Genomic DNA, 15,756 nt, shown 5'->3' with positions numbered 1-15,756 from the left:
CTGAAGAACAATTTTCATGGGCATGTCTTTTTAACGTCATGCGAGTTCTGGTTTTAAGGGATATGCATTCATGTTTGGAATACAAGTTTACATAGTGCTTCAGTATGGCTCAGCTGGCAAGGGGTTACTGAATTAGCTCTGAAAACTTTGACTGGAGTTTTTCTTAAATTAATGTCTCAGCAAGAATTGGGGAATACCAAGCAGCATAAATAGAACCAGTGGCTTGTGGTCCAAAAGCAAGTCAAACTTCTACTAAGCTAGGAGTAGGAAAGAGGACAGAACAGACAGGAGGAAAGATAGTATGAAAGAAAAACACAAATTAACTGAAGATTTCATATGGTGTCTTTGAAGACAGCATAGCAGGTATCACTGGGATATTAAAGTCTTTACTCTGTGCTTGGCTTTTGGGAAAATATGCTTTATATGCAGCCTCTGCATTTTTTTCAAGTGATTGAAAACACAGATGCCTCACAGGAAGTGACTTGTCCCAAGGAGACGGACCCTCATTCTGTGAAAATTTTGCTGTAGTAAAAAGTGAAGAAGTGTAAGTAAATGATTCTGTTGACTTAAAAGGCTCTTTAGACATTAGACACTACAAGGAACAACTATGCCTGTGTTACCAGATAGGTCAGGCCGTGCAGGTCTACTACTCCTACAGTGCAGTATTGTTTGAATGCTGGGTCTCACTACATATCGGTCTTTTGAAATGAATTCAAACTACATGGCATAATTCTTATTAAAAAAAATCTGAAACTTACTAAACTCGAATAATTCTTGCTAGTTTCTTCCAGTATTCCTCTTTTTTCAGTTTTTGGTGTTGTCTGTTATGAAGCAGAAAGGAAAAAAAATTTGAACTGAACTTAACCAACAGGTCTGTAAGGACCCAGGGAAGTGTGATGCGCTGTCATCGTGCCACCTGATACTGCATCTGTTCTTCTGAGACTTTTTATTTCTGTACCTTGGTACCCATGCTTCATATTGGGGCAAGTAACAGTCTTCAACTAGCACAAGGCTCAGGCTTTGTTTTTCCCTTTTTGTAGGCATGTTTGCAACTGTAGACGGCATTTCACAGCGCGCCCCTGTGCACTGGTCAGAGAACGTGATTGGAGCAGCTTTGTGCTTTCCTTACGTGGTTGCTCTCGATGATGAGTTCATTACAGTGCACAGCATGCTGGACCAGCAGCAAAAGCAAACGCTGCCTTTTAAAGAAGGTCACATTCTGCAGGACTTTGAAGGTATTAAAAAGGACACTTTTTTGCATCAGTAATTATGGAACAACCTATGCTGTGGGCACAGTCAGTTCAGTTTGGTTTTTAAACAAAATATTTAGCAAGCGCATGAGCTGTTGAAACTTCTATTGCAAATGCTTTCCTGATTAGATTCCCACAGACTATGATAGGAAAACTTTAGTCATCCAAAATTCCATGCTTCTAACAAAATGTATGCTCATTAAATGTGCTCTAATTGTCAAGTTAATTGTCAGGTAGGAGTCTGTGGGGTTAGAGCTTTTTCATGTAAACTTAATGATTGCTTTCAAAGGAGCAATGTTAATTTAATGCTACGAGCCAATAATTGTGAGCTACAGGTATTTGTCCATTGGTTATCCTGACAAGTTCTAACATCTTAAAAATTGTTCTTTTGTATTCATTTCTAAAGTATCTGTGTAAGGGGCTTGAAAGGGGATATTCCATAAAGAATCGTTAAACAAAAAATACAAAAATTTCTGCTGATTTATTCTTCACTTAAGAACTTTGAATTGTGGAATACATTGTGTTGCTATTTTTTTCCAGGAGAGCTATGAACTCTAGCACTATGAACTGTATGTTACTTGCTACCTTTGATGTACAGCTTACAGTTTTGTAATGTAAGCCTGTGGAAATATTTGGCAGTTAAAAGTCCCCGTTCTCTGGAATCTGGGCAATAGTTTCAGCGGTGGCCTTTACAGCTTAGTTCATCGTGAGAGATCATAGCCAGTTTCATTTTTTCAGTGTGGAACAAAATCCACTGTAAATAAATAAATTTACCATTATCTCTGTATTTCCTAGGTGCAATTTACAGGTAAACTATACTATCTAGCAAATATGTTAACAATAAAGATAAATTTTGGAACTTTAACACTGTTTAGGTTCTTGTATCTTAAATAGTAAACCTTAAAGCTTATTTCTGATATGTGTTGTTTCTGTAGAGAATGTAAACTGACTATGTCTGTTTGCTCTGTCCAGGAAAGGTGATTGTTGCTACTAATAAGGGTGTGTATATCTTGGTGCCGCTACCTTTGGAAAAACAGATTCAGGATCTTCTAGCTAGCCACAGAGTGGAAGAAGCCCTTGTTCTAGCAAAAGGAGCTCGAAGGAATATTCCAAAAGAGAAATTTCAGGTCTGTCCGTCCTTTAATTTTCATGAAAATATAAATTTCATACTTGGACCATGTATACCAATGGCCAAAGGACTAGAGAGGTTGGGGGAGGAATTTACATTGAAAAGAAATCTAATACCTTTTATGGTTACAGGCTGGGGAAATAGATGTGCTGTTGAAATTGGCTTGTAAAGGCTGTGGCATTGGCAGAGTTGAATGCTGCTGTTCTGCTGGGTTTTTGATGGGTTTTTTTAAGTATGTAACTTGAAAAAATTAAAAACAAAACAAACCCAAAAAACTAGTGATAGAAAATCCACTGCGATGCTTCCTTAGTCCTAGGTTCAGTTATTTGCTATTGCATCTAAAAAAGTATACTTTATTTCAAATCAGAATTTTTAGGTTTTGTTTTTTTTTTTTTTAATTGGAGATTCTCACCATATCCTAAACTCCACAGTAGTACAGCTTCAAAGTTACGTGATGGGAAATCTACAGCAAATACATCCTACTTCCAAACTCATACAGGTAGTACTTGTACTGGCGTGTAACTGAATATTTAAGGTGTTTGTGTGGCAAAGTATCTTAGTAACTCTCTGATTGGAGTGTTGATTAGAGATTTGTACTCATTTCCTTCTACCTCTCGTTTATATTACAACACATATTCTACTGTATTTGTTCCTATTTGTCATTTAGAGACTGAAACTTGGAAAAAGTAGCATGAAATCTCTACTTACCAAGTCGGTGAATGGATATTTGACTTAGTTTCTTGCCTTTCATAAAGCAAAATTTGATCCGTAACCTGCAGAAAATCTGGTTTGATTCTTTTAATATACTTTGGAGCATTTTGTTGCCATTGAAATAGTAACTGTTGCATTACTTTCTGTTTGTTTAGGAAGATGTAAAGTTTGGAACATGACTGTGGAAACTACAGAACTGCAGTGGTCCAAAATGATTCGGTCTGTCAGGGTTGTTGTTGTTTCCAATTTCAAGAAGTTTCTAATTCCTTGTAATTTAAATTTTGGTCAAGGCCCTTGAAAAGCAGTCATTACATTAAATGAAATTTGTATGTTCATTCTGATCCTTAAGTCCTCCGTTGAATGAACAGCTGGGAGGCTGCTGGAAGTAAAAGACTTGGCCTGAAAAGTGTTTCCACCCTTTTGCTAAGATACAACTGTCTGGAAGTACTTGAAGCTGAAAAGTATTTAAGCAAATACAGAGTTCAGTTTCCAGCATATTTTGCTTTGCATCTTCACTTCCATCTTTTCCTATGCAATCTGCTTAAAGAAGCAAACTGAAATCCTGCTGTGAGGACAGGATGCATGATCTGATCAATGTTTTCTGAGTATGATGACCTCTAATTCTCCAATTATTTCTTTACAGTTTATGTAGATTTAGTGTGGGAGATGTCTTTCTGTGTTTTGCCACAGGATGAACTGCAATTCGTTACCTAAAATACATGATGTAGAATCTCATTCCTCCTAAGTTTTCTTGCATTTAGGATCTTTCTGTCTTTAGGATAAGTTACTTTCAATTCACACAATGTCTGTCTTCTGAAATTACCGTTTCCAAGAATATCGTAAGTTCTTTTTAACTTAACATGCTTTTAAGGGTGTTCAGTTACTTTGAGTCAATGCTACAGCTGAAAAACAGAAAACATACTACTTGCAAGCAAAATAGCCTGTTCTAGTTCTGGGCTGTACTTGCAAACTGATATTAACCACCTTAAATTGATGGAGTCTCCCACTGACTTGTATTAAATTGATTCAACTTGGCTTAGTTGTTGAGACATTAGTCCATTTTTTCAGAGCTTACCTGTAGTTGGAAATTTAACTTGTTGAACTTGCTTTCTAATGTGCCTCTGGTCCTTAATGCTGTCATTACAGGTTTATTACAAGCGTATCAGACTTTCTTTTACTGTAGTCTTGCATAATATAAATCTACCGAGTTCAACCAAATTACATGCCTTATGTATGTCTTTCGCAACATTTCTTTGGCATACTTTAACTGATCACAGAGTTGCTCCTTTCTAACTTCTGTCTTAAGAGATATCTTCAGATAATAGGTATTACATAGCTAATAGGTGTCTTCTAATAGATGTCTTCAGATGTCTGTTTTGCAAGCTTTACTGATTCTTGAGTAGCTGACACTTTCAAGGCCTTATTTTGGCATTTTATATGAGCAGTGGGAAGGAATACATAGGTTTGGCATTAAGACCCTTGATCCAGCCATTATAATTTATCTATACAGAAGAGTGATAGTAATTATCTGGTACCTGTAGTATAGTGCCGTCTTTTCCAAATGCTGCTTTAATTTCTCCATTTGCAATGGCTGTTGCCATCTTACGTGTGACTTGAACTCAGTCTCAGTGTTGTAGGACAGTTCTTGACAACATGGGTTTTTTTTTCCTAGAGTTCAATACTGCATTATCATTGCATGCATACACAGGTGCGTGCTCTCTCTCTTTATATTAGCAGTAATATATCAGCATAAATATATATATAAATGCTGGTAATGCAGAACGATAGTGGAATTGAAACAGTGAAGTACTGTACTCTTAGAATTATTTGTAAAGCCAATATTTAGTTATTGGAAGGAAGCAGGTCATGCATTAGTAGCTCTAGCCTGTTATTTAACCTGTGATTCCTGCAGACTGCAAATTTATCTTTGCCATATGAGATGAAAATTCCTTTGTCTGTGAGCATCAAGAATTACTGCTAGGTAAAACATGCTAAGCAGAAGTGTTTCAAGGAGATGGCTTTGCTGGATATCATTTTTGGTAGAATACAAAGGCCTTTCTACCATGCTACCATGAAATGACTGAATACTACTTATTAATTTTTCAGGACAACTGAAGTTTGCAGAAATCATGGTTGATGGTAGTGAAGACCTTGGTTAGATTGACACACATCTTGCATAGGTATCTCTTTATTTTTTCTTTTTTTTTCTTTTAATTTCTTTTTAGTTTCAAAAAACATATTAACTGCACCCAAACCTGACCAAAAGACAAAGTAACTTTCTAGAGTAAAATCTTTTCGGCAATTTAGTTGGTAATTGTGACCATTTTAGAAAGGATTTTTCTAGCAATTGAGAGAATTAAGGCTTCACTATCATAGCTTCAGCAGTCATCTTTCTGTTTTCTAGCACTTTTTCAGCTATGAATTAATACAAATCTTATTTCATGTTTTTGTAGCTAGTTTTTTAATATGAATTCAGTCAACAATATAGAATTTGCGTAAAGCACTTCAAATCCCATAGTGGTTCTTCAAAAATGACAGGGAATGAAAAAATGCGTTTAATTTTGACTGGATGTAATGTAGTACCTTTTTAAAAGCAGCCTATTCTGGCAAACCGGTCTGGAAGAACTCAAGAAGTTTTTTCCATCATAAACAAAAGTTTACTGTATGTGGTTGGCATATAGGTCTAGCCCATTTTTAAAAACCTGTGAGAAAGACAATATTGAATTTTCCACAGACAGTCTGGTCTGTTGCTTCCATAATCTTTACCACAGGACATCTTAATGTCTAGTGTTTATCCTGTCAGCTAAAAATCAACCTGGATACTCCCTATCCCATCATTGCACCTTTAAAAAGTTGGGAAAGTGTCTTTCTGTAGACATTCTATAGCTTTTGTCTTTAAGTGGAAAGTCAACATTTAAATGAAAATGAATACCATTTAATCAGTTCAAACTTTAAAATGATGCTTTGGGCCTATACTTACACTGTCGATGAGCTCTTTTCAACTTCTAGTTGAAAAGATTGCTGTACAGACTAAGCTCTACAATTAAAGCATTATTTTCAGTGTCTTAGATCAATTCAAACTTAATTCCAATATCCAAATTCACTAAATATGTAAATATTAGTGGTCACTCCATTGCAAAGATTGAAAACAGACTTCAAAAAAGAAAAAAAAAAAACCAAAACAAGCCAACCTACTTTTCATACTAGTTAGCAGGGTGAGAAATGTTTGTACTTCAACCCTTCCTGGAAAGTCTGAGGCCTGATTGTGAAGTTTTATGGTGCCAAAAGATATAGATAGTTGCCGATTGAAATTGTTTGCCAGCAACCTTCAGAATGTGACCAGACAGGTATTCATCAGTTCAGAGATTACCATTTGTTGATGTAATAGCACAGTCATAAATCCAAAATATTTTTTATATTTTGTGAATTAATCACCTGAGGCAGTTTTACTTTATTACTGTAATTAAATTCCCTTTCAGCTTTAGTTAACTATATTTTGAATTAGTACACTTGGATGAAAAGCACAGTAACATTAATTAATAAAAAGATATAATGAAGTATTGTTCGTTTATTTTTATATTATTAAGTTTGTCTGAAAAGGTGTGCCAGAGAGCATTCCCTCTGTTTCCCTTTCTCTCCCATACATTGGGGAGGCAAGAAAAAGTCCCACAGCCGTACAAATCAGTAGGTTTTAATGGTTTGCTAATTATCAAGATTAAGTATTTCTTTAAGATAATCCGTTAGTAAAGCATACACAGACTAAATGGACTTAAGCCAAGCGTTTCTCTTGGGAAAGCCATAATCTTTAATCAGGGTGAAAAATCACCAATTAGAGTATCAATCCACCCTGCTTGAGGCCTCGCACTCTTTTAGCAACTCCTGCCTGGAATATGTTGCTGATGTATTGCAGTTTCTCTGGGTATTTTTATTGAAAATGGGAGCCTGTTATTAATAACAGCATTCATGTACACTGTTAAACATTAGAAAGCTGTATATTCATCAGAAAGTTGAAGGGAAAAACTGAGGGCATGTGGATACAACTGGATGTATTTGCAAAATACCACTGTTGTCACAAATGGTGGATGCTTTGCAGAGCACAGTTTAGGTTCCTTGCTTTTAGTAGTTCTCTTTTGCGGTTGGAAATATTCTGGGTGGAAGGGTTTCATTTAATCTCGTGGTAGCTAATTGACCATTCAGATTAAATAAATACCTAGCATTTAAAGTAATTTTGTGTTCTTTTTCTAATGAACTTCTTGTAAACTTTTTTCTGTCTAGGCATGACCTTAACAGTGAAACTTCATAACACATAGCAATTTGTATGGTTTACTTGTGCTCCTCTTTTTAACTGTATTTTTATATACATTGCATAATGTACTGCATATTGGATAAGTTGAACTGCTTTGGAAGTATTTTTATTTTAAAAGAACAAACAAAACAAAACAAAAAACACAAACTGGAAGAAAGTCAGAAATACTTCATAAACTGGGGATGTGGGTATGACAAACATCAGCGAGGTTGCTGGAGAAGTGAAGTGAGACAGGGAGAAAGTTGGCTGTGTGTGGCCAGGTGGGACCACCATTGAGTTTAAATCTTTTTTTTTTTTTTGTACTGCTGAATCATGGGGAACTTCAAATATGACTATTGGCTTTTATGTTTGCAAATACCACAAGCAAAAACTTGAGGCAAGTCAGACTGATGTCAGATAAGTCATTATTTGAAGAAGAAAACTTAAACTTGCTATTTGTTGACTTTGCTTTTGTAAGTACTTGTGAAGTGTGTTCACACACTTTTGTGTAAAGAAATGAATCTGAGCAGCAGATTCAGTATATTCAGGTACATACATGCAAAATAAAGCCTTGATCCTCTGCATTTTAAATTGTAACTTGAGAGGTCTGGTTGAAGATCATGTGTTCAGTGTTTTTGGCAGGTAGTTATTGCAGTAGTGATTAGCACCACGTAAATAACTCCTTACAAATATAATAAACCTCTTTTCCCCCCTTCTCTTTCATAGGTAATGTACAAACGAATCCTGCAGCAAGCAGGTTTTATACAGTTTGCACAGCTTCAGTTCCTTGAAGCAAAAGAACTCTTCAGGTAATGGTATGACAAGAAATTTATTAATTTATCTTCTTTAAATAAGGACTTAGTGTTCTTGGTTTTAAAAACTTAGTTGCTTGAATTTTGGTTTTGATGCAAATGTGAGTTTGCTGTGATAAAATGGTTTTATTGGGGGTAAAAACAGAGTAACATTGAAACAACTTTATAACTGAAGAGTTAATGCAACTGATTTTTTGGTATGCTAACATACAGTAGCATTAAGGCTGTAATCGTGTAATCTGAATGTTGTATGTGTGGAGATGTTTTACTTTATGCCCATGAAGATCAAGGCTTTACTATTCGGCCTGTGCTGTGATTTATAGCATGAACATTGTCTGGTTCTTTTTTTATTTAAGCAAAAAAAACTCTTGACAAAAAGTTACAATTTAACTATTATGGACATAATAGCACTAATTTTTTTTAGGATACTGATCCTAAATTTGTTTTAAAAAATTGTTCTGCTAGGCCTTTTCCAGAAGACAGATTATTTGTTCTTGAAGTCTATACTAACCTTCCTGATTTAGCTGTTTCAACAGTCACTTGTTTACAAATTGACTTTGGTACTCCACTTTTGTTCAAAAATGCTGCTCGTTATCTGTATTTACCTGATAATTTAATTTCTGCTAGCCATGCTTCATTTTGTGATGGGGCACTGTCCAGAGTTAGTGTAATCCATGCTGACCGCATAAAATAAGTCTCCTTGTTATCTGCTGAAATTCAATTTAAGTCAGTTTAGAGTCTATGGAATAGGATTAAGGTTAGATGATTTGCTGTATATTGTAAGGGTATACAGTATAGCAAAAAAGTTGTCCTTCAGTTTATGGAAATGTATCAAGAAAAGTAAAGCTTTGGGGAATGTTGCTACTAATGAGGGACTTCACTGTTTTGCCTCCTGCTCACCAGGGTAATGGGAGACACTGGGCCTGAATGGGCAGTGTATACTGCATAAAGATGCAGGAAAGGCCTGAACAGCATTTAATGGCAATTTGTTTTGGCCACAACCACTTTCTATATCACCTTGTAATTTTTGGCATTAGTGAGCAACTTGCAGTCTTCCTCCTCCCCCCTGTAATCTTCCAAACACTAGACTGAATCACTGCTGTGTTGTGTATCTGAAGTACAAACTGTACATAGTTATGAATCCTTTACAACATTGCTGCAAAGCCATTCCATGTGGCTTTCCAATGGACTTTTTTCATTTTTTTCAGTGTCGCCAGCTTTTGTAAAATAGCTCTTTGAGGCTGTATGGGCTATTAAAGTGTCTTCGTTGTCTAGGTGTGGCTAGGTGGCCAGACTTGATAGGTCTGCACCTGTCCGACCATGGCTGACACTTCAGCTTTTTTTTTTATCACTTTATTCCGCCCTGCCTGGCAATAATTCCCTGTGGGGTCTAATCTGGGCGCCCCGCCTTGGTGGTAGTGGCTTGAAGATCTTTTAAAAGAAGCAGTGAGAAGAGGGAAACGTATCCTCTGGGGAGCTCAAGCACATCATGGAAGCAACCAAGATCAGTTATGCAGCCTCTATCCAATTAGCAGTCCGTCTGAAGAATGAGCTTTAATGAACAGGATTGTGGGAACTCCTCTATAGAAAGAAACATGCTTCACGAGAAAACATGCTGTCCATGCATGAATTTTGGAGCTGAGTCGGCATCCCAGGGTGTTCCTTTCTTCCAAGAGCTGCAACTCCAAAGCAGAACAACTGTTCATGAATTGCTGAAGCCTGCCAGCAAAGATAAGTTTTCTGTGCTTTTCTTCTGGCCAGCCATAGAGAGTTTTTTGGTGACTCTGAAAAACTCCTTATGGAATCCAGGTTCCCTGATTTTCAGCCCTAGTGAACACACCCAGTTTGAGTAATATCTGGTTATGCCCTGATACACTCTCAAACAATCTTGTTCATTTTAGACTTACTGATGCTTGGAGGAAAAATGGGAAAGATAATGCTAGTCTATGCAAACACTTCCTCCCGTCCCCATGTGTTGCTCTGCAGGTGTTTCAAGCTAATGTTAGTCAGAAATAACTTCAGTCTTAAAATGCCAAAGGGAAACTTGGTACCATCTGAGAAAAGATGGATTTAGCAGTGTAAAAGAGAGGCAGTAGTACCTCCAAGAACTTGGTGTGACGTGGGCCTACTTCTGGCCAAATATGAAGTGAGGTTGTCTCACTCATCAGAAAATACCTGTCAGTTACAGACTAGCAGGGGAAATTATTATGCTGGACTAAAGTTCTCATTATACTGGACTAAAGTTCTCATTTTCTTGTATCAGTAATCCTTTTCAGATAACCTTGTCAAGATACAGTTATATCTTGTTCTTAAATACTGAAACTTTTAAGAGGAATACTTTCCTGCTAAGTTTCTTTTGGTTATGCTGATATTTTTGAACACTGAAGAAGGTTGACAAAAAGGAAGGAAGTGGTAGCTTTATTGAAACTCAAATAGTTCAACAAAGGGAGGATAACTTTTATCAGCTGGTTCCATTAACCCTAAACTGAGTGAGCTGTCACAGTGGGACTTCTTTGGTCTGATGAATTCTGTTATAAACAATAATGGAATTGTGATTGTGTTACATAGTTGTGATTTATATATTGTATCTTTGCTGGTTCATATTGCTGTCATTGGAGGCTCGCACACAGTTAGACCAAACAGTGATGTTTAGGAGGCCGTTTGCTGAATTCTAGACGTCTTGCAGAGATGTTGGTACCTGTCACAGGGAAACCATTTCTCTCCATAGTGCATTTAGTTATGTCCTTTTTCTGGTTAGGTGTTGCTTGCAATCTGACACGCCAGATACTGGAACTTTTCTAGACTTTGCTCTTTTTAACAAATCAAAATGTTAACTCTTCACAGTATTGTCTCACCTGGGAAAGGCTATAGAGAGACTTATAGCTAAAGTCTCTCCTACACTGGAACGGTTAAAAAAATTGCTGGCACTTATGCCTGGAGACATAAGAAGTGAGACTCTGTGAGATTTGCATCTTAAATGTGATTCACAGCCCAGGGTTTGGGCTAGCCTGAGTTGGAAGCTGGTTTTGATTCTCCTTTTTTAAACACATAGTCGTTAAGGCCAGAATCTGTGAAGTTCAGAGGTGATGTAGCTGACTACTTCCTCAGCTAGGAAAAGTTGGATGGTAAAATGAAAGGATGCAGAAGCTACTGTAGAAGTTGGAGAATGTTTTAAAACTTACTAAAAGTGCCATGTTAAATATAGCATTTTTAATTTTTTCATCCCTCTCCATGGTCATAGTCTCCGTCTCAAGCTTAGCCCATCTCCAAATACTTGGCGGCATAGTGAGCAAGGGAACCAATGTTTATACTTCAACTTCTGTGGATTTATCAAGACTTCTTGCTTCTGCACTAATTTTAAGTAGCCTGTTGATTGAAGTTATGGGTTAGCTTTTGTTCTAAAACAAATCAAGGAAGAACCTTGGAGGGGGAGAAAAATTCTCTCTTTAAATAGGGTTAATTTCTAGTGTAATACTTCTCATGTAATATATTTTATCTGGTGGCCCTCAGGTCTTAAACTTTCATAAGTAGTTGGACTAGCCAAAGCTGCAGTTAGATTGCTGTAACAGGTTTATACTGAAAGCCCAAATGCTCTTTGCACCATCAGTTCACACCACTGACAGAACTTCCTACTTCTTGGTTATTCTGCCTCTTAAAAAAAAAAAAAGTCCTCATCTACCTGTGAGTTCCATCATAATGTGGATCTAAGAATTTCAAAGCCAAATATCAAGTCTGAAAAGAGGGATTAAATGGAAATTTCAACTGCAGGAATCTACACAGTAGACATGAACACTTTACTCTTGATTAGAGGCTGGCCTTTCTAGTGTAGAGGTGGTTTTTAGGCAGTAGGAACTCTGTGTACAAGTCAGAAAAACTTGCTATTCAAGCCTCTTCTCATGGGAAAGTTTCCCATGTTCAGATTTTTCTCTGTTGTGATCCTCTCTTGTTCATGTTGCTGTTCCCATGCTTTGCAGTCACTTGGTTCTGGAACAGAATATTTTCTGCTTTAAAATTTGCTGTTGCTGCAGTCTCTGAGAATTTCTTACTTCTGGTATAGAATTTTTTTGTAGCCAAAGGACAATATTTACTTTTTTTTTTTTTTAAAGTTCTAAATAGGAAGCCATGGTGATGCTTCCTACTAGTTCATATTTCCTGGATGGTTTTGCAACTGTGTCTCTGGCAAGAAGCAAACAACTCGGGGCATGCCCCACTGCTTTAGTTACTTTACAACAGTAGGGAAGGGATGACCCTGCTTGTGAGGATCGTTTACACTTTACTGCCTGCATAAATCTTAGAATCATAGAACGGTTTGGCTTGGAAGGGACCTTAAAGATCATCTAGTTCCAACATCCCTGCCATGGGCAGGGGTACTTTCCACTAGACCAGGTGGTTCAAAGCCCCATCCAACCTGGCCTTGAACATTTCCAGGGATGGGGCATCCACAGTTTCTCAGGGCAACCTGTTCCAGTGCCTCACCACCCTCATAGTAAAGAATTTCTTCCTTATATCTAGTCTAAATCTACCCTCTTTCAGTTTAAAGCTATTACCCCTTGTCCTATCGCTACATCCCCTTGTAAAAAGTCCCTCTCCAGCTTTCTTGTAGGCCCCCTTCAAGTACTGGAAGGCTGCTATAAGGTCTCCCTGGAGCCATCTCTTCTCCAGACTGAACAACCCAAACTCTTCCTGCCTGTCTTCATAAGAGAGGTGCTCCAGCCCTTTGATCATCTTTGTGGCCCTCCTCTGGCCTTGCTCCAACAGGTCCATGTTATTCTTATGTTGGGGGCCCCAGAGCTGAACACAGTACTCCAGGTTGGGGGGGTCTCAGGAGAGCAGAGCAGAGGGGCAGAATCCCCTCCCTCGACCTGCTGACTGCACTTCTTTGGATGCAGCCCAGAATGCAGTTGGCCTTCTGGGCTGCAAGTGCATGTTGCCAGCTCATGTCGAGGTTGTCATCAACTAACAACCCCAAGTTGTCCTCTTCAAGGGCTGCTTTCAATCCATTCTCTACCCAGCCTGTATTTGTGCTTCGGATTGCCCTGACCCAGGTGCAGGACCTTGCACTTGGCTTAGTTGAACTCATGAGTTTTGCACAGGCCAACCTCTCAACCCTGTCAATGACGTTCTGCATGGCAACCCTTCCCTCCATCATGTTGACCACACCACACGGCTTGGTGTCATTTGCAAACTTGCTGAGGGAGCACTCAGTACCACTGTCCATGTCACTGACAAAGATGTTAAACAGCACTGGTCCCGATACTGACCCCTGAGGAACACCACTTGTCCACTTGGACATCGAGCTGTTGACCGCAACTCTTTGAGTGCAGCTGTCTAGCCAATTCCTTATCCACTGAGTGGTCTATCCGTAAAATCCATGTCTCTCCAATTTAGTGACGAGGATGTTGTGCGGGACAGTGTCAAATGCTTTGCACAAGTCCAGGTAGATGACATCAGTCACTCTTCCCTTATCCACCAATGCTGTTAGCCACATCGTAGAAGGCCACCAAATTTGTTATGCACAATTTTCCCTTAGTAAAGCCATGAAATGTAGACAAAGCATGAAATCTGCTGCTTCATCTATTTCCATGGTAATAACTTGTTTCTTTTTGGAATTCTTTCCAATCAAGATTGTGAAGGGAAAGTCTTTTTGAGGTTGCTGATCACCAGATAGATAAGAACTATTTTTTTTTTTTCAGTTTTATTTGCAACAAAATAGTAACTAACAAGGGTTTCTTTTAGAGAACTGTTAAGTTCAGTTTGATTTTTTTTTTTTTTTCAGCAACAGTATCTCCTGCATCTCAGGAATGCTCATCTTTAAAGATGAAGTCTGAATAATGGCTTTGACAGTGTAATAAAATATAAATCCTGATTTCTTGCTGTTCTTCTAATGTAAGGCCTGGGAGGAGCAGGCATTCTAGCTGTGAAAATTGGGGATTTGTTTGCCATGTGCGAAAAAAATCGTTTTATTGTTTTGTCACAACATGCAGTCTTCAAATGCGTGAGGAATTTCTTCAATCTAGAATGAAAGAAAAATGTCTTGTGTAGCACGTCTATGTTACAACTTGCTCCTGGATAAAGTGTAGATGCCCTTCATATGCAAAGTGGAAAAGCCACTCTGTAGTATCTGGCATAGATGTACACCCAAGAGCTATGCCTGTACTAAAGCTACTACTTATTGGTTAGACAGATGCATACTCAGTATCCATGGTTCATTTTCAAAACGTCCTTAAGAAGTGAGCCGCTGAAGGAGGAATCTGGTGTGTTTCAGGGTTGGGGAAAACATTTCCATCATCCAAACATATGTTCTGAAAGCTTTAGCTTTCTACAAGAAGTTGCAGTTTTCTACAGAACTACACTTGTGCGGTTTCTGTGGCTTGCCTAAAAGGGTTCACTCTCTCCATTTTTTTTTAATTTTTTTTTTCCCTCCATCAGAAAACTAGCTCCCATAATGTATGGATGAAGTCTAGGACAGTCCTAGGAACTGCACTAAGGCTATTCAGCTGATTTTTGTATGTGCCACAGAACAGCTGTGGGATGTCAAAAGCAAAAGGTTGGCCAGTCTCCGAATTCTCAGAGCTTTCAATGTCTAGAGGAGGAGAAAGAATGATTAACAAGTTTGGATAGAAAACAGCAAAAAAAATTCGAAATTTGTTCTGAATATGTTTTCTCCAGCATAGAAGGCAATAACTTTCAGAAACTGACAACCTGTTAGTGTCCTGACTCTAAACATATGTGAGCAGACATTCCCAGTATGTTATTTTTTTGTGCCTATGTATACTTTTTCTTTCTTTTTGCTTCATCTAGTTTGACACTGTAATTGCAGAAGCGGCCAGCTTGATGTCCGGGAGCTGATCTCTCTCTACCCCTTCCTGTTGCCTACTTCCTCTTCATTTATACGATCTCATCCCCCTCTGCATGAGTACGCGGACCTAAACCAGCTGACCCAAGGGGACCAGGAGAAGATGACAAAATGCAAACGATTCCTCATGAGTTACTTGAATGAAGTCCGCAGCACTGAGGTTGCAAATGGCTACAAGGAGGATATTGACACAGCTTTACTCAAGCTGTATGCAGAGGCAAATCATGAAAGCCTGCTGGATCTGCTAGTTTCGGAGAACTTTTGTCTTCTAACAGATAGTGCTGCCTGGCTGGAGAAACACAAAAAGTGAGTGGATTTTTTTAATATTTCACCTTTGAGACCAGAGGGAAAATTGTCTTAAATGCTATTGGCTTGTAGAACAGCGTGCTCAAATCCTTGTAGTTTCTGTGCTTTCATGTCCAAAAGATAACTTGGCCTGTCTTGTCAGCATTTTAAAATGTTGATGAAAAGGTATTAATTGACAGTCTGAGGTAAAGGAAATGCATTCTGTCTTATGCTGGTAAATACAGAGTTCTCCCTGAAAGTTTCTGTGTCCAACACAAAAATAAAGGATTGGTACAAGTTTGGTGGAAGACAAAAGTGATTTGTTTGCCCTTGTGACAATGTGAGAGTTGAATGGACACAGTAGTGATACTCAGACAGAAAGCAAAGCATGCACTACCTTAGGTAGAAGCTGTTAAGCAGCTACTGGC

The 15,756-nt window shown here is 38.1% G+C and overlaps 1 protein-coding gene across 1 annotated transcript in view; it reads left to right on the top strand.

Moving 5' to 3' along the window:
- The window catches only part of TGFBRAP1 (transforming growth factor, beta receptor associated protein 1), a 31,482-nt gene that overhangs the window by 6,612 nt on the left and 9,114 nt on the right, over positions 1-15,756 (top strand). Inside the window, exons 2-5 of the mRNA XM_010293994.1 lie at positions 1,041-1,235; positions 2,223-2,377; positions 8,102-8,184; positions 15,008-15,349. Of these exons, the coding sequence (XP_010292296.1) occupies positions 1,041-1,235; positions 2,223-2,377; positions 8,102-8,184; positions 15,008-15,349 (775 nt within the window). The remainder of the gene's footprint in view (positions 1-1,040; positions 1,236-2,222; positions 2,378-8,101; positions 8,185-15,007; positions 15,350-15,756) is intronic.

Source organism: Phaethon lepturus, unplaced genomic scaffold (assembly GCF_000687285.1).
Source record: "Phaethon lepturus isolate BGI_N335 unplaced genomic scaffold, ASM68728v1 scaffold16089, whole genome shotgun sequence".
NCBI lineage: Eukaryota > Metazoa > Chordata > Aves > Phaethontiformes > Phaethontidae > Phaethon > Phaethon lepturus.
This window is presented reverse-complemented; position numbering and strand designations above follow the sequence as displayed.